This window comes from Xyrauchen texanus, chromosome 41, assembly GCF_025860055.1.
Source record: "Xyrauchen texanus isolate HMW12.3.18 chromosome 41, RBS_HiC_50CHRs, whole genome shotgun sequence".
Taxonomy (NCBI): domain Eukaryota; kingdom Metazoa; phylum Chordata; class Actinopteri; order Cypriniformes; family Catostomidae; genus Xyrauchen; species Xyrauchen texanus.
The window spans coordinates 24,428,467-24,452,936 of record NC_068316.1 but is presented as its reverse complement, the minus strand read 5'-3'; the positions used below and the strand labels follow the sequence as shown (position 1 = coordinate 24,452,936).

Genomic DNA, 24,470 nt, shown 5'->3' with positions numbered 1-24,470 from the left:
AGCTCACAGGCGCCATTTGTGATAAATTATTAAAGGAAGTGATGCAGGAAACATATTTTGATATAATGTATCAGAACACATCAGTTTAACAATGATTTGAAGAATGCTTGCAGTATTTCATTGATAAATAATTAAGCTGATCAGGCATTGCTAAATGGGGAAAATAGAAACCTCGGTCGCAACCTCAATTGTGATTGTTTCTTGGAAATCACATATGCTAGACTAAACAAAACTTTGTTTGGCTGAGAAAATTTGTTTGTAAATTTAGTTTAAAATGGAAGGAAACTGATAAAATTTGAACAATACTTGAGTCTACAGACTAGGATAAAATGCATGAAATGTTGATATGATAAAGAACACAAAGGTTTAGATATGACCTTCACATACAAGTATGCTGAACTTAAACGCACAAAAATTGTTTAGACCAGAATGAAGCCAAATCATGTTACTCTATCGCCATGAAAATTCATAAGAAATTCCTTAGGGTTTAAGTCAACATCTTGTAAAGAAGTAGCTTTAAAAGTTTTCTTATGGGAGCCAAATTCAATCTTTTTACTTTTGAGGGGGCCGGGACTTTATATTTGTGTCTCAGGACAGTATTAAGATGGATAATTTGCCAGGGCCTTGCTAGGTGGTTGGTATGTTGTTTTGGATGTGTTTGCTAGCCCGAATCAAAAGCGCCCTCCCCCAAGTCTCTATGATATTCTGGATTCTCTAGATATGGCTCTAGTTCATCTTTCAATGCAAGTCTATGGAACTGTTTTTGCCTGTTTTATCATCTGCCAGGTGAATAACATACTGTAAGTCTGATCACTTAGAAAAGTAATAGCACACCTCTCATCAACAAGTCACACGATTTAAGGTAACTTCCATGTCCATAAAACAAGCATGCGGAGCGAGTTACATACCACAGAGCTTTATTTAATTGATAGGCAATATAAAACTTGATTAAGCTCTCGAAACACACAATCTGCTAAACCAACAGTTGTTTAAGCAATATCATGCACACATATTATCTAATTGCAATGCAGACATCACAACAGCTGCATAAGGAAATATTACGTAATCTTGCTCTGGGTACTTCATCATAACACATATGGGTTGTGCTAGACTTCCAGACAGTGCTTTTCCTCAGCAGACAGGTAAATTACATGTCTGTCACTAACAACATACAGATCACGACTGCAGTACCATGTATGTTGTAACTGCTTCCAGCTGTTTTGAGCTGACTATCAGTATTCAGGCAGTCTTTACAGAAGGGTTGTGTTTTTATGATCTATCGCAAACTTCTTCACTTTTGCTAATGATATGGGCCTAAAACAGTCACTTTGTAATTGAGAGAATTGCTGTTCAGACAGACAAGTGTACGGGTGTTTCTTCAACTATTTGCGCTTTATACAATAAATTTGTCCACTAATAATTTCCATTTCCTGTATTATCACTATGGTTTCACAATGAATACCATGGCTAAAATATGGTTAATTTATATATTTATAATATTTATTATATATAAAATGTTGTATGTAGAAATTAACATGTATAAGATGTATAAATTGTGTAAACATATTTTTCATTGTAAATTCATGGTAACTATTGTATTAACTCATGTTAATGAATACAGCCTTTTTGTGTTATAAACTCTATTCTGTTAAAGGTAGGTGATATTTACCTTTGACTTTCTGTTGTTTTGTTATGCACATTACATGTGTCATATTTTATCTCAAGCATACTCCTCAATGACAGTCTTTCTGTTGTCTTCTTTGTAAACAAGTACACTAACATTCAAAATGACAAAGACAAGGTAAAAAAGTTTCAAGACATTTTAATGTGACCTATAAACAACAACAACATCATATATATATATATATATATATATATATATATATATATATATATATATATATATATATTTACAGGGTTGGGAGGGTTACTTTTGATTCCACTACAGATTACAGAATACATGCTGTAAAATGTAATTTGTAACATATTCTGTTAGATTTTTGGATTACTTCTTCAGTAGTGGTAGATTTTTTCACTTGTTTTGACTATAACAACTCTGTCTGTATAGTCAGATAATATTGCATGCAAAAAATACATTCTCTGAAAAACCTAAATATCTTATACAGTGTTGTTTAAAAACAAGATAAATCAAATTGATCTTAGATTTTTTTTTTAATAAATTATAGGTCATTGTATTCTAGTGCCCGCAGGTAAAGAAAAAGCCATTTCACAGTCTGCCAGGTTACCACACATTAGCATGTCTACATGCTACACACATAAGTAATGCTAACCAAATGCCTTTCACACACTGGTTTGTTTATAGTCTATCAACGGGTGGACCACTGCAAGAGTCTGACCTGTTCTGCATGCAAACTGATGCCATCTGTATTCACGCAGCGCAGTCGCTGCTGTATGATTAGCATTCATCAGCGTCAGTCACCTGCTTTCCAGACTCCTACCACTCAACAGGGGGGAACCAGACTGAAGCATTTACAGCAAAGAGACTCCAGGGAGCGACTCCAGCCATGGCGGCTCAGCGCTAACATTCACTTACAAATAAGGCAAACAATTTGTTTACAACTAAATATGATTATAAAGATGAAAAAGAAAAGAGGGACTCATATAAATGGTGCCACCCACTATGTCCTAATGAGCAACTCAATCATACATGTCAAATTTAGGGTGGTGCCTTAGTACAATGCTAACCAGTCAATGGATCTATACACATTACGCAATGCGTCTAGGCATGCATTTGATTTATTGATAATGAAATTATTTTGGATTTGAAGTACAACATTAAATACAATCCAGTAATTTTATTTCTAAAACGACTGATCAGCAAGGGCAAAGATGTGCATATTCACTTTTAGGTGTGAATGGTCAGATTGAAACCACAAAACATAAGCAATCCAATTACATAGAGTCTGTATAATTATTGCTGGTGAAACAAGAGTCAACATCTAGTCATTTGACTAACACTGAGATGAACAACAGGAACCATGTGGTTAGTCCAAACAACTTGACAATGTTCTTCTTACATCGACCTGCCACCCAAACAGTTCTAGAAAGTTTCATGACAGAACTATGAATTTTAAAAGTCAATCTTTTGATTCATGAAAAAACACAGTAAAAACTCCTTTATTTGCTTTTAGAATTCACTACTTAGACTTGGCCTTGAAAGACTTAAGACTTAATTTGGACTCATGACAAAAGACTTGAGACTTAAATTTAATTCTGTGCCAGATACTTGTGGAAATGTCAATCCAACACTGCACGGTGGTGGTTATGTGGGCGAACTTGGCGAATATGACTTGTGCCACCCTAACCCAAATCCCGCTCCCACCCCCCTTTTCTCCCTACCATCTCCTCTGTGACATTCCCTGCCCATTAAATGGCATAAAAAGCATGCAACTCAACCCTTTCTCATCAGGGTTAAAAAATATGCATTATAACTTCATATACGTAATCCTCTGTGGCAATTGTTTGTGTACAAAACTACACAATGAGCTTAATTCAGACACTGCAGCTTGTGTTGTTTTTCCATTCTAAACTCTCAAAGGGATATTTTGACTGCGTCATTACAGCACATATTTCAACTTTGGATGACAATCCCAAGATATTGTTTTCCTTCTTTAAACCTTTCATGAAAAATATTTATCTGTATCTTTCATTCTTTTGTCATAATATAATATGTGAGCTGTAACAGATGGACCTGCCTCAATCATGTTATAATTTATATTAGATTCAATTACACTATATTCGTAATATTCAGTTTTTCCCTAAGTTCTGATTGATCATCCGTCTGACCCACGTCCAGGCTGGCGTTTCAAACCTCCAACCAAAACATCACACACTCTGCAAGCGTACAATACGCTCTCTGTTTCCAGCATTCACACTGAATCTTCCAGATCTCTAATTTGAAACATTTCTCTTACCTTTCAAAGCCCAACTTCTGAATTGATCTCTCCCATGATGAACCTGAAAAACACAATGAGAATGGGATTCAAAACCTAGTACACAAGGAAAAAGTGACTTCAGAGATGATACTTTTATAGCACAAAATCAGATTACATGATGCTATTGCATATAGTGTGGGGTGGCTTGATTCAGAGGTTGCCTTTTTGTTTACATTTGTTTTAGGGGTTGACCTATGGTGGATTTTGCTGATACCAGTTACTAAGGCCAATAACGGATGAATCGGCAGATTAATAAAAAAAGTCTTAGTCTTTCCATATGGTGACGGGTACCGACATAAGAGGTTACAAGTATCCAAAATAAACAAAATCCAAGATGGAGTTTATTAGTCAACAAAAATCCAGATAATAATGAGATTTGATGCATAAGCTGGACTTTTACCTTTAAACACGCCCAAAACATACCAGGAACTCTTCATTTGAAATGGTGGAGACTTGGCTCCATTATCATGCTCAATACAGAGAGAAAAAAAAACTATTATTTACTATCGGCACCGATTTCTGCCGATAACCGATAGTTCCAAAAAGCAACTACTGGAACCGATTAATTGTTAAAACCAGTATATCGGACAACCTCTAATTTTTACTCCACAGACGGTATAGGGTTAGGGTTGGGGTTTGTGTTGAGGGTCAATAAATGTTGCATTCCTGTTGACTGTATTATGTCATTTACAAATAAAAATACAGCTTGCTTTTGGTGCTGCTCTGTGGACCTTTCACCCAGAAACTGGAGATTACATGTGACCATATATTCAACAACTCCTCCAGCATCACCCACTAGAGGTAGTGGTTTAAATTTCAGTAAGCACAGACCGATTTCAGCAGAACGTTTGACCTACTGTCGCCAAATTCACAGTGCGATCAGTCTGGCTTTAATGCATGTGGCACTTTTTGATTGTTATTCTGTCTTTCATTAGATTCAGTGAGATGATGTGTTGAACAGAGAACAAAACATAAACCCTTTACATCATCAGAGCAAGAAAATTACTTATAGTAAAGGCAACATTACATATGCTGAACCAGGTGTGTTCACATGCTATAGACACCTCATTTACATCACGCCATAGACTTAAACCATATGTTGTAAAACCACACATAAGAACCAAAGAAGCGAGTTTAAGATCCCACTCATTGCACAAGCCGTGATGCTTAAACCTTACAAAGAACATTTGGCACAGGCTTAATAATCATTGCTCTCTTAATGGTATTTGTATCCATATTTCAAATAAAGTCCAAACAAAACAACATGTTCGCTTGGATCGGTGATTGATATGTCTCTACAGATTGCTACACTTCAATCAGATTTTACTTCATGGACGTCTGTTTACAGGGACAATTCCAGGTATTCTAGGCCATTCTGAGAGCAAGGAAGGGGAATTTCGACTGTGTCCTTGCCAAGCGCAATACACCGCCTTTTTAAGTTGATCCTCCAAGATCTGAGATTTTGACAACTTATGAGTGATGCAATAGGCTGTGGATTGTTTGGCAAATGTCCCCCTCACCTGAAGTGACTATTAGGAGCGTCTGGCAAACCATAAACTTTTATGTCAACCAGGAAAATGCTGGGAACCAAATCCATCTTATATTACTGCTACCCGCTCTGATGCCATGTGACAACATCCAACATATGCCTGAAACTGAATTAGATTCTGCATTCGGTTTTGGGGCTAAAATGTGCTGACAAGGACATTTTCAGACCACTGGTTTTGCATTTCAGGGATTCGTTCTTAGTTCACCATTGTTGCATGCCAAGAACAATGTGTCAGGCTGCTCGATTTTCACTAGCGATGAATTTACATTATTCTCTTATTGTGGACATCTGTGACATTGCAACAAACTCCGTGATTTCTTGAAGTTGACCAGAAAGACCTTGTGAATTTCTATTGTATATTGTCCTTTGGCTCTTACCTTCACATTAATAATATATAGAGCACACATGTATTACTGAAGTTCATAGGGAGTTTGCCTACACTCATTTTACACTACACAAGTACACTTATCGCACACACATGCAAAGCGCATGATGTGTAACTCTACTCAATGATTTTTTAAATACATATTTAGGGTTTACATCATGCAGTTTCTTATGACAACATATAAAATATATATTGTATGCAGTTACAGGCTATACCTAATCTTGATGCTGCCAGTTTTCTCTCAAAATTAATACAAAGTTACAAGTATAGCTTTATGTGAGCAGATGGGAAAATATGAAAACATAAATATGTTTATGACAATGGACTGACAGTATAAACAAACCTGATTATTAAAATTGTATTATGGAATAATTTGTCAGTATAGGGTGCTTTGATAAGAGCAATAATAATATATATGCATCATTATGAACAGAAGGCTCCAGTTGGCAAAAACAAGTCTATAAGAATGAGAAGGATTTTGCTCGACACCTACGTATGTGGCATTCATCGATTAATCTCTAAGTCAGTCATTTAAGAAATAAGACATAAGTAATAAGTAATAACCATAGCTTAAGGAAGCCGTTAATTTCTATTATCTATTGAGTATCCAAATACTTTTGTTTAAGCACAATTGCTAAATAGACATCAGATGTTTGGGGCTTTCATTTTCTTTAAGAGAATTTTACAAATATGCCTATTCTGAGAATACACAGAGAGCAAGATCAAAGCTCAGACGGCATCCTTGTTATCATGTGATTCTATATTTGGAAAAACCTGTACCATGTCAAACTTTGAATTGTGATATCAATAGTGAAAGAGAAAGCAGCGCCATAAATCTTGGCCCTCAGGCTGGTGTGCCGAATCATCACAGCTCATAAACATTTCAAAGTTTCACAATTAAAAGACAAACTTTAAGTTGCGCCCTTAAAAAAAAAACTCAGTGTACTCTCATTGTGTTTTGAACATACAGTGATTTGTGTTGACTGCATTAATCAGGATCAATCTTGTTACTAAAGTCTCTTTTATTTATGGTAAATAAATATTTATCAATAACTACAAAATAGAGTGATTTAGGCTAACTCTGAAACCCTGTTGCTTGCAACCCTGTTACCCATTTTTATTAGAAATTTCAAATTAGAATTTTATTAATAGTTTTATTTAATATGTATTGTAAGCAATATAACACAAATCAGTTTAAACTGTGTTCAGTTATTTTGGTAACAGTTGTGAATAAAAGTTATAGTTTGACCTCATGTGGACGAACAACTTTTTCTGAAGGCTTAGAAACCCTTTAACAAACATGTTGTTAAAATTAACAGATAATAAGAGTTTCAAGCCCTATTTTGTACTCTCTTGGTTGAAAGTGCCCTGTCCAATTCATTCTTCTCCAGACTTACTCTTGTTGTCTCAGGTGGACATCTCAAGGCCTTCATAATGAATATCTGCCATGACGCTCAGGAAACCATTCAGGATGAGGTCGAGGGGTGTTCTTCTAAACAAAGACTGCTCAATTGAAAGTCTGATGTCTTCATAATATTTCTTTGTGGGAACACTGAAAACAAATTCAGATGTACATCCTGCTGATCTCTTTAAACAAATGGTTAGTATTAATTTCAAACTTTCTGAAAAAGTTATCATCTCAGCAGGGAAATAAAATAGCTTCTCATGTTCCAGAACTCCAAACAAAGTGACAAACGTAGAATGCAAAAGGACTGTGGGAACTCTGTTTACATGGGTTCGAATTAGAGTCGATTTAGATGTTTTTAGATGTGGTTGTCATTTTAATTCTCAAATTATTTTCATAAAAGTATCTTACTCGTTCTAATAACAAGCCCTCCCGCAAATCCAGAGGTTTCGTTTGTTGAAACTCAGCCGCACAAGGATGTCCATGCCAACATGATCACACAGGATGGCAGCATGTAGTTTCAGAGACTTCCAGCACCTAGGATCTCCCACATTATGCCAACTCACTGGCAAGCAGCATCTGCTATCAGACATTTGTACATCGACTCTAGCATGTTTACTTTCCCTTGTGGCGTGATCGGAAGCATGTTGCATCAACTATGTGGGAGACCTGTGTTCGGATTCCGTGTTAAAACCAGGAAATAATTGTGTTCACATAATCAGTGACAAGCACGATTCGGAGGTTGCATGTTTTCCTTTACCATAAATTATTTACTCCACAGATGGTTAGGTTTAGGTTTGGGTTGGGGGGTTCAGTTTATAAAATGCATTCCTCTTCACTGTATTACAGCATGCACAGCTGAAGGCGCACCTCGTTGTCATAAAAGGGGGAAAATAGCGTATGTCGAGAAGATCTAGAATAATTAACTTCTCTAAAGAATGTGAAGGAGGCCAGTAACTCTCAGAAAAGGTATACAATAGCCATTTATATTAATTGCATATTATCTTTCATACAATTTTGGAATCATTTGCCCAAACATCAGCTTCAGATTTTAGAATTGAATGCACATTGCTGCATAGAAAGCTATAGGATACTCCCTTGCTCCCTATTTATTGAATGACTTAACCTCCAGTGTGCAGTCTGACTCAACTGGTCTCAGAACAGTTCGAACCTTATTTTCATCTTACTCCATATAAAGCCTCTGAAAGCAACATTTCCCACCTTTTGGATGAACCCATTTATTCTCAATGTGAAAATGCACAGTAAATAATGGAATGCATTTACTAATGTTAATGAATAGAATTGTATTGTACAGTGATAACAAAATAAAATGTATATTAAAATGAAGCGAAATTACCCAGAGATGTGTTGAAAGTTGAAAGTTTTAAAAATAATAATTTTCTACTTTTGAGGAAATGCAGTGCCAGTTTCCACATATGTGGACATAATGTTTATCAGCGTGCTGACGCGCCAAAAATTTACAGATTTTTTAAAACGGCATATCAAACGAAACTAAGGACGCTACTCTTTACACCCAACAATTTAACAATTAAAAAACGGAAACTGATTTCTTACCAGAGGTGCTTACATTGGCATTGCATTTGTAGCAGTGCTTCACGGAAATCGAAGGCGTGCTGTTCTGTCACGTGACTCCATTGGGAAACTGATGTTGTTTTAGAACGCCCACTTTTCACAACCAATAAATTCCTAATGGATAAACTAAAATCCTGTTTCACTCTGAAATATATCACATAGTGGAATAAATTGGATAGTGAATACTGTTACATTTTAAATTAAATTTCACTGCACCCCCAACAAAATTCAACAAATGATTTGTCAGTGACCTAGAGGAAACAGAGAGTTACATCTAGCATTTGTTAGAAGGCAAATGAAGGAAAAAGGTGAGCATTTGTATAAAGCAGTGAGCTAAGTGTCCTGAGGAAGTTGATTGTTATCTGCAAAAAAAATAAAATTGACGACACAAACAGAATGAAGCGCGTTCAGCTGTTTGTTTTTGCTGGCAGTAAGGTGACAGATGAAAGCTGCCAGAGTTCATATAAATTCCACCGAGGAAAACAATAGCTTATTAATTCTCACATCAAGGCTACAGCAGGAGCTGGAAAGAAAATTATGTCTAATCATGCTCATGTACTGGCATTCAAGTAAAAAATTATAATAATTAGAGGTTTGGGAGAACTAACCATTAGTCAGGAATGGATCGAAACACTTTACCCATTTTTTCTAGAAAAATAATATATAATGTACAGTCCTCAAATGTACAATAGCTGTGCAAACATACAGTATTACAGCAGTATAAATGGTATAAGAAAATTGGTTGACGCATTTCTGTCACTGGCCAGTATTACTAACATACTGCCCATTTTGATGGGTTTGAAGCCAGCATGGATGTTATGGTGACTTGAAGCCTGTTTGAAATGAGTGTGCTTATGAGGTACCTTCATACAAAAATGCTGACTGTAAAATGGTTTCGGCCATTGAGTGAGTTCATTATTCTGAAAAACACAGCAATTACTTAACAGCTAATCACAGCTTGGCAATATTCCTTTAAATAGAGGCTAGAGGTTAGAAAGTGACAACCTTCTAATGATTATTTCCAGTTTTGGAGCCAAATGTGTTGCTTTATTAATTCAAATGAGACCAACGCCAATGCTTGAGTGCAGAACCATTTAAAAAAGTTTTGCTCAATGACAAATTTGGAGCTCTTGCCTAACAGGCTTTTTGACTCTTTATGCGCCAGTAGTCATTTATCATGTTCTTTCATCTTTAAACGCACTTTAATAGAAAGACCTCATGTTTCTCTGCCTACTTCACTCTACGCCACTGAGGGTTAGAACTCGACAGCAGATGCCTTTTACTGGCTCAAATTTATTAGGACAGAGATGTAATTTTTGGCATTGGTCAGGTTTATCGCAAAATATCGCAGTGAGACGCAGTGAAAACATACCAGTAAGGAGGGGTTGGAACTGGTGATTAGGAGACTCGGGGCTGGAAACCAATCCTGGAACCCTGAGTTTGTTAAACGAGCTTCATGGCATAGGCCATAGGTGTTTACAAATTTGCAGCTTAGCTGCCACTTCCAATTTCCCAGCACAGTTTGGAATGTCATTTCCACTATAAAATGTTTGAATCATCACTAGTGTAATAGAATCCAGGTCAGACACAACATTTTAATTTGTTATTTTAATGTACTTTTTTATTTCTTTACATTCTTAATTTATATATTTGTTAGTATTTTTTTAAGCTTGACATCCATGCTCCCAATGAACTGTTGTTGTATTCCAAAAGCTGAGTAAAGATTCTTAAAAAAAATTACTTCAGTGCTTCGAGGACAAAATAACAGGATATGGGTTTAAAATCACATACCAAGGGACAAAAAGAGAAATACAAAATAATTTCTAGAAAATAGTAAAATAACATCATAAAGACATAAAGGAGGAATGTTCACCTTTAAATAGTGCAGTGCTGGTAAGAAATACATGGAGAAGGATCAAAACATTTGACTTCACAAGGGGAACATTTGGCTCTCTCCAATTCATGCAACGAGTATGGTAAAGTTACATAATGTCTAGGCATGGAATTAAAAACAGTTACTCAAAAAATTCACCAACAAAAGACATGTTGGAAAGCAACTTGCACCAGTTGCTGGTTCTTATTACAGGGTTGTAAAAAAATACGTATAGATTGTGCGTGTATGCGACTGCAGGTTTATTTGCTATAGATCAGGCCACATCACTTAGCATGACTTAATATTTGGTTGAAATGAAACAGCTCTGCCTCCAGAGATGAAGCAATAATGTAAAATACTGTGGCTTGTTATAAAACTAAGAATATGTATTTTTAATGTAGAGCAAAGTGGTGGGCTCATGTTTGGTTTATATGAGGGTAAAATACATCTTAATCCTTTAAGCTTGGATGGGCCTGCCTGCGGGGATCCACCAAGAAAAATATTATCAATATTGCTTGTTGTCCGGCGGCTGTGACAACGACGGCTGTGGACACTGATTACATGACCCAAGGAGTGAGGAAACCACTCTCTTCGGGCAGACCCGAAGGTGGCAGCACAGTCAAGTCATCGGCGTCCAACATCGCCAGTGCGCTCTCCGATGCAGCAATCGAAGCCTCATCCTGGTGCAGCTAGAGTGGCTTTCCCGCGGAAGGAAAGCCGTGACCGAAACGTTGCCATGGTTATATTCTCGCAATGAGAACATGAACCATCCACAAACGCTGCCTCAGTGTGATCGCTGCCCAGACACGTGAGGCAGCGCCCGTTATATGCTAAGTATATGTCTTTGACATGCATATTACATGTAAACAGGTGCTTATATACTGCGTTTTCGCTTATAACTTCATGAACATAAAATATCACATACCATTACTTAGAGGAGGTGATTATCTTTAAAACGAGCTTACACACAATGCAATCAGATACATAAATTATAATCTACACAAAGCACAATGTGCACACAGTACATAATGTGCTACCTGGCCAAAACATGTTAGCTTTCCTGGATCAGATAACTTAATCAGAAATTATGTAGTACATTGTCCAGCGTCATGGAGCGCTAAAACCAATTGTATTAGGATTCAGATTGCTGCAACCAGAGTTGGAAGTCATCCAAATATGGGAAGAGAGATTGTTCACTCTAATTACATAGGGCCACCAATAGATTTTGCCACGTTGCCAGTACATGACACAGACACTATGATGACTCAAATGACACAGATTGGAACTGAATCAGATCTCGTACTCATGCCTGCATGCTTTGGAGAGAGAAAGCATACCTTTAGACATTGTTGTATTTGAACATGTAATTAGTTCATACAGGATGTACAATTATTATGTTTTATTTGTTTATAGAGGTTTTTGAACATTTGGAGATGTTTTTGACAGTAGGATAAATCATTTTTGTAATCGTAAAAGCAAGTGTAAATATCTTATATGCTGCTTCTCAGGTGAATGCATATTTTTTAAAGGGTTATTAAATATTTTCAAATATTTTCATTTATAATACTATATTCAAAATTCTCAGTAAAAAAAAGGCTTCTGCAGTATAGCTGCTGAAGAAAATGTACATTGTTTTAAAGGAGTTTTAGATATTTATATTGGAAAACAAGCTCGAGGGACGAATGTCCCCGTTTCAGAGTGTGCCTCAGCTGGGTGCAGTTTCAATCTCTCCCCCTTAAATGTCCCCCGGGACATTCATGCAACTCATAGAAGAGACGCTGAAAACACAGAGAACTGCCAGTTTGGGAGTTTATAGTTATTTACATGATCTGCTTCTGTATTATTTGAACTTTAATAAAGCTATAATGCATTATATATAACTGCATTTAAGATGTAATGTCGGGGTGTTTCCTTTAAAGGAAGCTCTGCTTATTCCACAACGAGATTGCTACTGTATTTACTTATTTGGTATTTTTGTATAATTTCCTCATACTTTGTAATCTGTAAGCTGAAGCTGTTTGTAAGTTTTTGTGTGCATGTGGACTGTGATCTGTGATTCTTCCTCTCCTCTGTCAGGCACAAACTGCAGTGCTGCTCTTGCGTGTCATCATTAGAGTTTAATGTGATCTCATATTGCGTTAAATGAGATAAAAAAACTATTCAACAACGACAATTTTGTGGACAATTTTTTATTGTTGACATTGTTGATAACGTCGACTAATCGTTCCAGACCTAGTTAACAGATTAGGTATCATGAACTAACAATAAAAAATTCAGTTTTTACAGCATTTATTAATCTTGGTTATTGTTCATTTGTAAATATACCATTGTTCTTTGTTTGTTCATGTTAGTTCATAATGCATTAACTAATGTTAACATCAACATTTTAAAGTTAAAAATTTATAAGGATGTTGAAACTAACATTAACCAAAATTAATAAGTGGCGAAAAAGTAGTTTCTTGTTATTTTATATTAACAAGTAGTTAACTTATGCTAGCAAATACAACAATATTATAAAGTGTTTCCAAGCAAACATTTTATATTTTATGTTTTTACTGGACTGTTGCCAATGTAATGTTATCAATTACCACATTACATTACTGTAAAATATAATGTTAATAGTACAAATTTATGAGGAAAAATACTGTGGGAAAACAGATGTATGTGATATACCACACTTAATTGCTCAGTACATTTGAGAAAGGGGATTCACTGTAAAAAGTGCTAATGTGATGTTAAATAATATTTGACTTGAATCAAACCAGATAATTTAAATGTTGCCACATGAAGCATACATTTTAAGTTAACTTAAGTTCACATTGACATTGAAGTCACTGGGAGATCTTCAATGTTAACTTTGTATTTATTAAAATGCATTAAAGTTTACAATAACCAAAATTAGATTAGGCTAGAACTCTAAGCTGACCAAAAGAGATGCACATGCAAAGCATCTGAACAAATGTAACAAAACTTGTTTCAACATGGAACAACTCTTTTCTACCAAAACTTGAGATCGGTTTTTAATTTCTTCAGTACTTAATCATTGTTCACTTTACAGCTCCTGATGTCTGATATAAATCCTTTCAGCCAAGAGTTATTTAAAATCAAATTATTGGGTGATGATATACTTTCAAGAGCTTACATCAAAACAGCCGAGGAGAGCTTATGCAAGGTTTGCATAATACTTGGCATAAACATATGGTTATGTTAATAGACCCATGCCCTGGCAAATACAAATATAGTCACTAAAGATCTCAGAGGCACAATCTCTGTGTTTGGCTCAGAGCTGTTTCATACGGTATGCCAACTGTTGTTTTTGGAACGTGAAAGCCATGAGGGTTGGCTTCCATTAAAATGTGCTAACCCAGAAAGAAAAAAGCCATTATTTTCTTCTTACCCTAAATCCATTTTTAAAAGCTGGAAAAGATCAAATTGAGTTTCTTGGTAGGTATAATAAATAACAAGTAGTCCATTTATTAAAAACATATCTACTAGCCCATTTGGGTGATTCGTTTAAAAGCAGAGTGATCCATTAAATTGTTTTCGCTCCTGTATTGCCAAAATGGCCAAAGACGTCCATCTGAATGTGTATGGCTGTAGCGTTTATTTTTTTTAACCAATGAATTTAAAGAAGCAACTTGCTATTTATCTAACAGCTACAGCACAACACACTGTCAACATGCTTATGAAAGCACCACTGCTAAAATAATAATAATAATTAATATTTCAAGAATAAATCTAGTTGACCTCACTAATCATCTAGTATGGTGTTAGATATGACTAGTCGACCTACGTGATCTAACCCTAATTGCAAAGAGTCACAAGAATGACGACCATACTTCCATGTCCCTCATCCTGTTCTGTCAGGCATTGGTCCTTCACTCTATCTAATAAGTTTATCCCCATCTTGAACACAGATGTTGCGGCTTACACGCTTGCAGAAAGAGGCTAGCACTGTGTGCCAGTTGTGTGCAGGCCTGACTGGGCCAAGGCCCAGTTACAGTCTGGGGTTCTGTTAGTGCTTTTGTGTCGGGGGTAACATGATCCAGGCGTGTATTTTGACCTCAGGTCACTTTTGTCTAGCTCATCAGCCTCAAAATGCACAAAATGGGATTTGTACATCATTTCCTGCACTCACGTTGATATAGATAAAAAATATACTTAAGATTGTGCATTCCATCACAAACCTTCGGCCATCTATACACACATTTTTACAGGTTTTGCATTTTAGCAGCTTAAGTGGCTAAAGAATTTTGTGGACAGAGAAATCTGCAACTAATCTGTGATATGAAAATTCCACTGCCAAACACAGTTGCAAAGAGGCCTTCGTCAACCAAAAATTACAACTGGTAACTGGTAAATATGGACGATGACAAAACTGGCAAATGTCGCATTGAAAGCTCAATGTCAGGAAGTTTCATACCGATAAAATCACATTCCACCCAACCTTGAACCTAAACGGACCTCTAACCTTTTGACACTGTTAATTGTAAATTAGTATCAAGTTAATCATAAATAATTTTCTGATATTAGACATATTTTTTAAGCAAGTGCTGACAGTGAGTTTTGTTTTTCCTTTGTTGTGCACACACACTATATGAGTAAAGTCCAGGGTCAAACGTTGCACATGCAGCATGTTTTAAAACATGAATCTAGGTATTTTTTATTTGTTTATTTGTATGACTCCATTATATGGTCTGGTTTTAAAGAACTATAATATAATATTTGATTCAGTTAATACTCACAGTTGATGTTGGGCTCAGTGTTGTCTCCTGCTAACAGACTGTTGATTGTGATTTGGTAGATGATATGCAGCAGCAGGAAGGTCATACTGGTGAAACACAGGGATTTCAGCAAGCGCCCTGTGTGGCCTGTAGAAATGCAATGCGTTTTTACAATAACCGAATGAAAAATTAAAGGGATAGTTCACATCAAGATCAACATTTACACACTCTCATGTTTTTCAAAAGCAATCTGACTGTCTTTGAACCAGGGAACACAAAAGAAAAAAGAGAGTTATATGGCTAAATATATACAAGAAAGAAAAAAACAATCACAATTCAGTAAAACAAAAAGAAAAAAATCTGAAAAAGAATAATGTAGTATGCAAATTTCACAATTACATCAATACTGTCCATTATTTTATACATATTGGATATTTTATCAATGTAATCCAGACAGAGATATTTTCAAAATTAAAAGTTTAATATTTATTCATTATAGCTTTTGATTTAATGTGTTTATTCAGTGCTATTAATTACAAAAAAAAAAAAATTTGATTAAAACATTTCCCCGGCCATACCATCAGAGCAATTCAAGCTTGAAGTAACACCTGTTTTCTCTAGGGGGCAGTAAGAAAAACTCCAGCTGTATAGGCAACGCACAGCTTATCCAGAGATCAAACCACAATCACCGACAGCAGACAGCAAAATATAAGTGTTCTTGCATTCAAACACTTAATGGGGCGCAAATCCAAATGCAGTTTCTTAAGATGTGTTGTTTCAAAATACATTTAACTTGACACAGATTCTTAAAAATATTATAAATATTTTATAATCAAAACAGGTGAAAAAATCTACCAGTGCTGAAGAAGTAATGTAACTGGAATATGTAACTGATCTTGAGTAATATATTGGAATACGTTAAAAATGACATTTTACAGCATGTATTCTGTAATCTGTAGTGGAATTCATTTAAAAAGTAACCCTCCCAACCCCGACTGTACATACACACTGATGAGCCATAACAATATGACCACTCACAAGTGAAGCGAATAACATTGATCATCTCTTAACAAGGCTAAATGTTAATGGGCAGGAGTAAAGACAACTTTGACAAGGGCCAGATTGTTATGGCCAAATGACTGGGTCAGAGCAACTCTGAAATGTCAAGTCTTGTGGGGTGTTCCCAGTCAGCAGTGGTTAGTAACTACTGACAGTGGTCCGAGGAGGAACAAACCACAAACTGGCGACAGGGTATTGGGTGCCAAAGGCTCATTGATGCACGAGGGCAACGAAGGCTATCCCGTCTGGTCCAAATTGACAGAAGGTGTACTGTGGGCCACACTGCACACATTGTTCGGGAATGTTTGAGGAACATGATGAAGAGTTCAAGATGTTACACTGGCCTCCAAATTCCCCAGATCTCAATCCGATTGAGAATCTATGGGATGTGCTGGACCAACAAGTCCGATCCATAGAGGCCCCACCTTGTAACTCACAGGACTTGAAGGATCTGCTGCTAATGTCTTGGTGCCAGATACCACAGGACACCTTCAGGGGTCTTGTAGAGTGCTGTTTTGGCGGCACTCGGAGGACCAACAGCATATTAGATAATAGTTATAAAATATAATATAATATTATTTTTTGTGTAAAGTTGTATAAAGTTGCTGCATGGTAAATGGTTTAGGCTAAATTATGCTAATTGCAGAAGTTTAATACTTTAATAAGTTTAATACAAAAAACAGGGGCCGGTTGCATAAATACAGCCATTAACTTAAGACTACATATAACAATTAGTTTGACTAGCTAAAGACGCCATAGAAAGCCTGTTGCATAAAACAAGCTCACAGTGGTCTTTAGTAAGACAGTCTAATTTGCATTGCATTGTGGGAAAAATAACACACTGAACAGCTTAAAAAACAATGGCCGACAGTGGATGCTCAATAAATTTTTTATTCGCTGAGAATATTTGCTTATTAGAGGACTACAATGCTTCAAAATGTATTTTAATGAACACATTTAGTGATTTAACCCAAATAATTAAAAACACAACATTTTGTTACCAATTTTGAAGTCAAAGTCTTCAACCAAGTCTCAACTCAAGCCCCTTTCAGCCCCCACTGGCTCAGCTGACAGTTATTTTCAATGGCAAAATGGAATGTAAACAAAATTCAGCCTGAGGTGTGCTGTCTTACATTTTGGTCTTTAATTAGACTGATCTAAGTTTTTATGCAACTGACTGAAAAAATTAAGACCAACATTTTAGACGACTAACTAGTGAGACTAGTCTAAAACAGTTTTATGCAACCGGCCCCAGGTGTGTCTGCAGTAAGACAAAACTACAAATTCTGAGTAAATCCATGGACCTTTTTGCCCAGTTCTGTGGGCACAGATTCCGTACAGGTCGGGTCATAAAAAATGTTGTGTTGAAAAAGTTGATATGGAGCTATAAGAACTCAATGACTTGTAATATTCCAGATTTTTACAGTTCTAGTCCAGTTGAGTCCAACAGTGACCATGGAGATTTCAAGCATTCCATGTTTCAGGGTAAAAGTTCATTGAGTTGAACCTGTCTGTCTGCTCTTAATAGGAATGTGCTGCAGTAATCCACCACTATTAGCGGAAATACACCCTTGTATTACAGGTCTCTCTCTCTCTCTCTCTCTCTCTCTCTGGATAGCAATTTACTGTAAATATTTTTGGCAGCGTTTGGTTCGTTCATCATTGAGGATCACTGGGCTGTGAGTTCAGAGGCATGGCCATTTTCTGAAATCTACTAAATGAAACAGCTTTGTAGTAATATTAATAATAATAATAATAATAATAATAATAATAAGTTTAATTTCTATAGTGCCTTTCCAGATCTCACTTTACAACAGTAACACAATAATACGCAAACAAAGAACAGTCACAAAAACACAGTTCAGATAGTACAGTCATTGAGAGTGAATACATAACACATTAAAATAAATAAAACTGAGATAACAAAAAAGTTTTATGTTGAGATTTAAACTCAGAGATAGAAGAGATGCCGTGAAGAGTCAAGGGGAGTGAATTCCATATATTGGGTGCTACTATGCTGAATGACCTGACACTCATAGTAGAGAGGCCGGACCCTGAAGACCTAAGTGAGCGGATTGGGTTGTAGGGGAGAATAAATTAATTAAAATAGTGAGGTGCCAGACCATGAAGTGATTTAAATGTCAGCAGGATTAGTTTATATTTGATGCGAAACAAAAATGCAAGTTTTAGGTCATAAAGGGGTTGAACAGGTTTTTGATATATATTGCTGTATAAGCATTCTTGTTAATCATTTAAAGGGGAAGGATTCAGAAGTGGATACTGGATGTTGGTTCTCTATCAAAGGAACAACAGAATCAAGATACATATGGAAAGTGTGAAGATTGGTTAGGCTTAGCTTGTTTAGTTATGGCCATCTCTGCATATTAAACTGGGATACTAGAACAGATTTTAGCATGGCAAATGAACATCTCTTTTAACGGGACGTAGTTGCTGTAGATGAGTAAAATAACAAAAATAAATGAAAAGATGTTAGTTAAGAGGGTGAGCTGTATTCAAATGTAAGAGTTTAAGTACGAAATTATAAAATGAGCTGTCAGACCACAGACACAACGCAGGCTAACAGGCCACTAAACACTCAAGCCAACACGTCCATTCATCAGACATTGTTGTGTTTTAAGGTTAACACGCTGTCACACAAAACACATTCATGGTGACTTTAAAGACAGCAGGCTCATAAATAATAGTACCATGATTCATTTGTCCAGCAGAGCAATTCAACGAGACCTTAAAGAGTACCGTACAAGCTAAAGTGCTAAAGAGATTAATGAGCAGTGTTCAAACAGATTTTGGATCTGTACTCCATGGCCATAAAATGTCTGAGCATTTAACTTTGTGTTAAATCTGCATCGTTTTTTGTTGTTTTTAATTTTTATGGTTGGTAACACACAATACCACTTCTTAAAGGAGTCATTATTGTGACAGATTAATTATATGTGAATATGTTTAGCAGTTTTACACATTTAAATGTACAGTCTCTCTTCCTGTCAAAAAAGAACTAAACATTTTGATGACTCATCTTGTTCATATGAGTGTATTAAATGTCCAGTTACTGTACCTGTCCATAAAACCTGCCTTCAACTAGCAATAATAATTAGCAAATCATAGTTTTGGCAGGCTGTTATGCAAAACTAAAGGCTATCGGCTACTTAAAGCTACACTTTTTGTTAGCAATTAACAAAATGTAATTAATGAGTGAGTACACAAAAAATCCGTCTTCCAAACCATGGCAACTATGGCAAGCCTATAATAACGTTTTACATTTTAGAACTGTTGGGACGGATTTCCCAGGATATTGCATACTTCTGTCATTCGTGCATGTTTACATCATGTACATAAATAAAGAAAAGAAGGTCCAGCTACTTTAGCAAGGACTACAAAATAGCTACGTCTTCATCTATCTAATTAGCCAACTAGCATCCAATTACAGCTAAACAGATTACCTATTAAGCTAGGGTTTAGTTTCACGTTGTGAGTTTTGATGTTGTTAGTGACATTCACTCTGATAATATGATCACCTGTAAAAATAGTCACACTAGTATACCTCAAACCTTCAGATTCATCCGTGCAGAAAAGCTGATGGCCAAAAGTAACATAGGCTGAGTTCAGAATGCCATTCTACTACTATTTCTGCCATAGACAGACATAGTAGAAGTAAGAGTAGTATGGGCAGTATGTCATTCTAAACGCCATAGTGTAGGAGGGTCATTTTAAATGAATCTAATGCAAGTTCCAACTTGCCCATATAAAATACTGTGAAGAATGATATATTGTGAAGACTAATGGCTTTAAAAACATTAATTTCACACCATTGGAATGCTTGTCTTCATGAATGCATTAACACCTTCTTATAATCATATTCAAATCACCTGGTCAATTTAAACTTCAACAGCTGTTGCTGCCAAGCAACGTTTTATGGTCATTACAATGGTTTACTGTTATGAAAATGTTTTACAGGTCTGGTCATGCCATGCCACACTATTTCTACTGTATTCAGACCATTAGCCTAATTAGAAGACATTCTATTCACCAACACCCAAAAGGGCAAATCAATTGGATGTCTGGTACCAACTCTTTAGCAAAATCCTTCTTAACAGGATATTTTGTAGAGTGATTAAAAGTTTGATCAATAGATCAATAATTTGCTAGGCAGGATTTGTGCTGATGATGATTTAAGTAAAATGGGATCAGTCATACTGGGTGGGTGTTTTTTTGTTTGTTTTTTTCCAAATGCACAAACTTTAATATCCCGGGGGTTGATTTTTTTTTATTAAAGATAACATATTTCAAGCTTTTCTTTTAGTTAGCTGAAGGTCACATTTCAACTCAAATCTTGAAATGTTTTAGTTTATTTTTGCTACATTTACAATAGTTTTTATAAATATATGTTATTGTTTAATCATTGTCTCTGACCTAGACTTTCAAGCTTACAAAATGAAAATCCATTATAAGAATTTTAATTATTAAAATATTAAATCAAATGTCTTTCCCTCTGTCATTTTGGTTATTTCCAACATGACCAACTATTTTGCCCCAAACTAATTTTTTGTGTTCTTGTTTACCAAGGAGACAATATAGTGCAAGTGAAGCCCATACTGGAAATAAGATAACTTGCGATATGTAAATAAAACAAGAAAAAGTCAAGATAAATATCACAAGTGAACCAAATATTTGATTTGTGTTATTTACAATCAAGCAGGACTTTTGTTAAATTATGAAAAAGTGTGACAATCTAATTTTCATTGAGTGTAATTAGTATTCAAAAATGCAAGCAGTGGGCCTTTATTTAATGATATTTCCACCACAAAATGAATGGTGATTTGAGATGTGGTGGAAATGACATTTATTAATGACAGTTCAGGGAAAGAAAAAGACAGAATACTGCTGTGGAGCATGTTTATCTACTGCTGGACATTGTTAGTAATTTTTTTTCTAAATTATACATTTTGAAAAGTGTTATTTAAGGGAGTTTAATTTCTAGATCATAGGATCAACCATGCCCATAGTTAAAAAAAATGCACTGAAGACATTATGAGCTGAACCAGGAATTTTTAAAGCAGAACTGAGTATAAGCCCCTCTGCAGCAGAAAGACAATACTGGCACAGGAAGAGCAGATATGGAGGAGATGTGTTTGTTATTTAGTGGCGGTGGACTCTTCTGTTGGCATAATCGCATCAGCATGCCATTTGGGCGACAGTATCTCATTATTATTTTCCCTAATGAGCCACTTCATCCATTTCAGACCGACTGAAAGGATTTACGAGTTTTGATGCGGCATTTAATTAAAACAATTTTGGGAGTATCTTTATTATTTGAGAGGTCAGAATTATGAACTGGAAAAGCTGAGAGATCCATGTCCAACTCTCAAGACCATTGCTCGAGCCAAATCCGAAATGCTGTTGTCCTGAATTCTGAGGTTTTATCACCTTAATCGTATTTGAAGGCAGTCTTGTCTACAAAAATTAAAGGTCAAGCTGGTTTGCTCATTCAAATAGCCCCTTGGCTCCAATGGATGAGAGATATTCGTTTTGCAATTTGGCTCCTTTTTGTGAACATAAGTTAGAAAGGGTTTAAAAGCAGTTACAAAATAACTATCTGTCGATATTACTATTGAACCATTAACCACAGCTTACAGACAATCTACCAGCAATGACGACAATGGAACCTCAGTCAATTGCCAGGTAATCCTATCATACCTATCATAGAGACTAAGACTGATATTCAGAACTGAAAGCCTCAATAAGATGAGATATAAAATGTTACTCCAATGGGAATGTTTCTCCTGTTGTAATTGATTGATTTGAATCAATTCATTCTTAGACTGCAATTACTTTAAGGAAGCAACTAAACCAGTCTATATCCTAATGTAAAATGTAATGTCTATTATTCGTTCAGTATTCTCTTAAAATAAAGGTCCTTCATTGGTTCTTAGGTACAGCAAATAACTCTTGACTACTTGTCAAGAACAATTCTATGCTGTTTAGGGTCCTTGAGCTGTTTCATAGGCGGTTAAATAAACAATAATTGTTCACTTCAACACTGCATCAGAAGCTGACGCCATGGGAGCTCCTCTTAGGGGCAGTTACCATGAAACCCTGTACCATCATGCTAACTTGATTGGCTGGTGACGCTTAGCGATCTGCCTTGTGCTTGCGTCATTGTGGGCATATAAACTGGAGCTGAGTGCTAAATCATCAGAACTTTCCTTTTTGTCCATCCAACCCTTTGTCGTTCTAATCGGCAACTGGTCAGTGAGTAGAACTTCTTCTCTATGCATGCTCGACAGAAAAGCATATTCTTTGGCATTACTTGTTATTGTATTGTTTGTATTGTGGGTTTACTGTACTTTCAGTGAAAAGAAACCAAAAATAAATTTCTTAGCGATGTCTGAGACTTTAGGAGGGGTTGTGGCTGTCTCAAGCGGTTTACCCGTACAGTACAAATGCTGTATATAGCCTGGGCTTAACACTTGCTGACAAATTGCCTGTTGAGATTGATTGTGTTCATTGCGAACGCATGAAACTCAACACGCTTTTTTCTCAGCTCGCTTTCGTTCTGAAAGCTGAATCCACTCTGCTCTCCTCTCGCTATGCTCCTCTGCGGCTCCCGAGGGACCATATGATTGAGGTGCAAGAGGATGGGATATAAAGCGTGGAGATTTAAGGAGGATTTGGTGCCGGCTCAAGCCTTGCATGCCTCCTCTTCTCCATATCAAGCAGCTTCACCTGTTTAGAATGAGACTGATGATATGTGCCCCACAGTTGGCAGGCACGATACGATTACATTCGGCAGAGATGAGGGGGATGTTATATCAATGGATGCTGGGCTTTCTTTAGTGAGACGTATATGCACTCAGGTGAGGCACTTACCATATTTTTCTCAGAGGGCAGGGAAACAGGACAAAGTAGCCTCTGAGGCTGAATTGCTTGAGCCTTAAAAAAAGTGAGAAAAAGGTGTTCACCATGTTGGCGCACATCCCAATTACGCAGCCGGTGCTGTCCTTTTCAGAGCTACACATTATGACATAATACTCTCCCTTTTCAGTGAGAGTTTAGATCTCTGGCGCAGCCACCTTAACAAGCACCATGTCATGAATTGGAACTTAGGCCACCAAGACATCTGCCCAGGAAACTGGCAGGTCTATGGGCAGCCCGGTGTCAATGAAATGACACCCCTGGTTAAATCATTAGGGATTCCCTTCTCACATTATCTGCCATTGTGAGCCATGAATGAGAGTGTGACATCTCCCCTGTAACACACTGTTGCGAGCTGGGAACCATTTGGAGTCGTGACACAGGTCACTTTGATGCCTGTTTTTACTGTTGTTGGTAACTTGCCAGGAGGCTGCCATGTCACTAAACAAACTTAAGACCTTGGAGCATGGAGCATGAATGGTGGATAGACCCTGGTGAGTTGTTTCTTCCACATACCCAGGACAGCGCTCTTGCTTTTCCCGGCGTTGTATTCTGGAAATGAGAAAACAATTTGAGTGTTGTGTTGCTGTTGGTGGTATTCTAGAAGTCTGCCAACAGGACTGGAGGTAACGAGATGCTGCTTAGCTGTGCCTCACTACAGATTTTTTGCTGTTAAGGGACCGAGAGATGTGCTCTCCTCACTTCAGTCATAAAATTCTGATGATTTGGTGCTGGGCTCCGGTTTATATGCCTGCAATAATGCAAGTATAAGGCAGAGCACAAAGTGTCACCAGCCAGTCAAATTGCCAAGATTGTATAGGGTTACTAGGTCACTGCCCCTAGGAGGAGCTCCAATAACGTCAGCTTCTGATGCAGCAACTCATTACCTCCTCTCAAGAAATCAAGGTTACACTCGTAACCGAAACATTCTTGATGCTACATTAGAGGTTCTTAATATAAGTGTACAGTGCATCCGGAAAGTATTCACAGCGC

General features: G+C 36.6%; 1 protein-coding gene across 1 annotated transcript in view; it reads right to left on the bottom strand.

The window, feature by feature from the left end:
* The window catches only part of LOC127634048 (piezo-type mechanosensitive ion channel component 2-like), a 171,881-nt gene that overhangs the window by 97,554 nt on the left and 49,857 nt on the right, over nt 1-24,470 (bottom strand). The window contains exons 3-4 of the mRNA XM_052113448.1: nt 15,507-15,632; nt 3,936-3,978 (exon numbers count right to left, since the gene is read on the bottom strand). Of these exons, the coding sequence (XP_051969408.1) occupies nt 3,936-3,978; nt 15,507-15,632 (169 nt within the window). The remainder of the gene's footprint in view (nt 1-3,935; nt 3,979-15,506; nt 15,633-24,470) is intronic.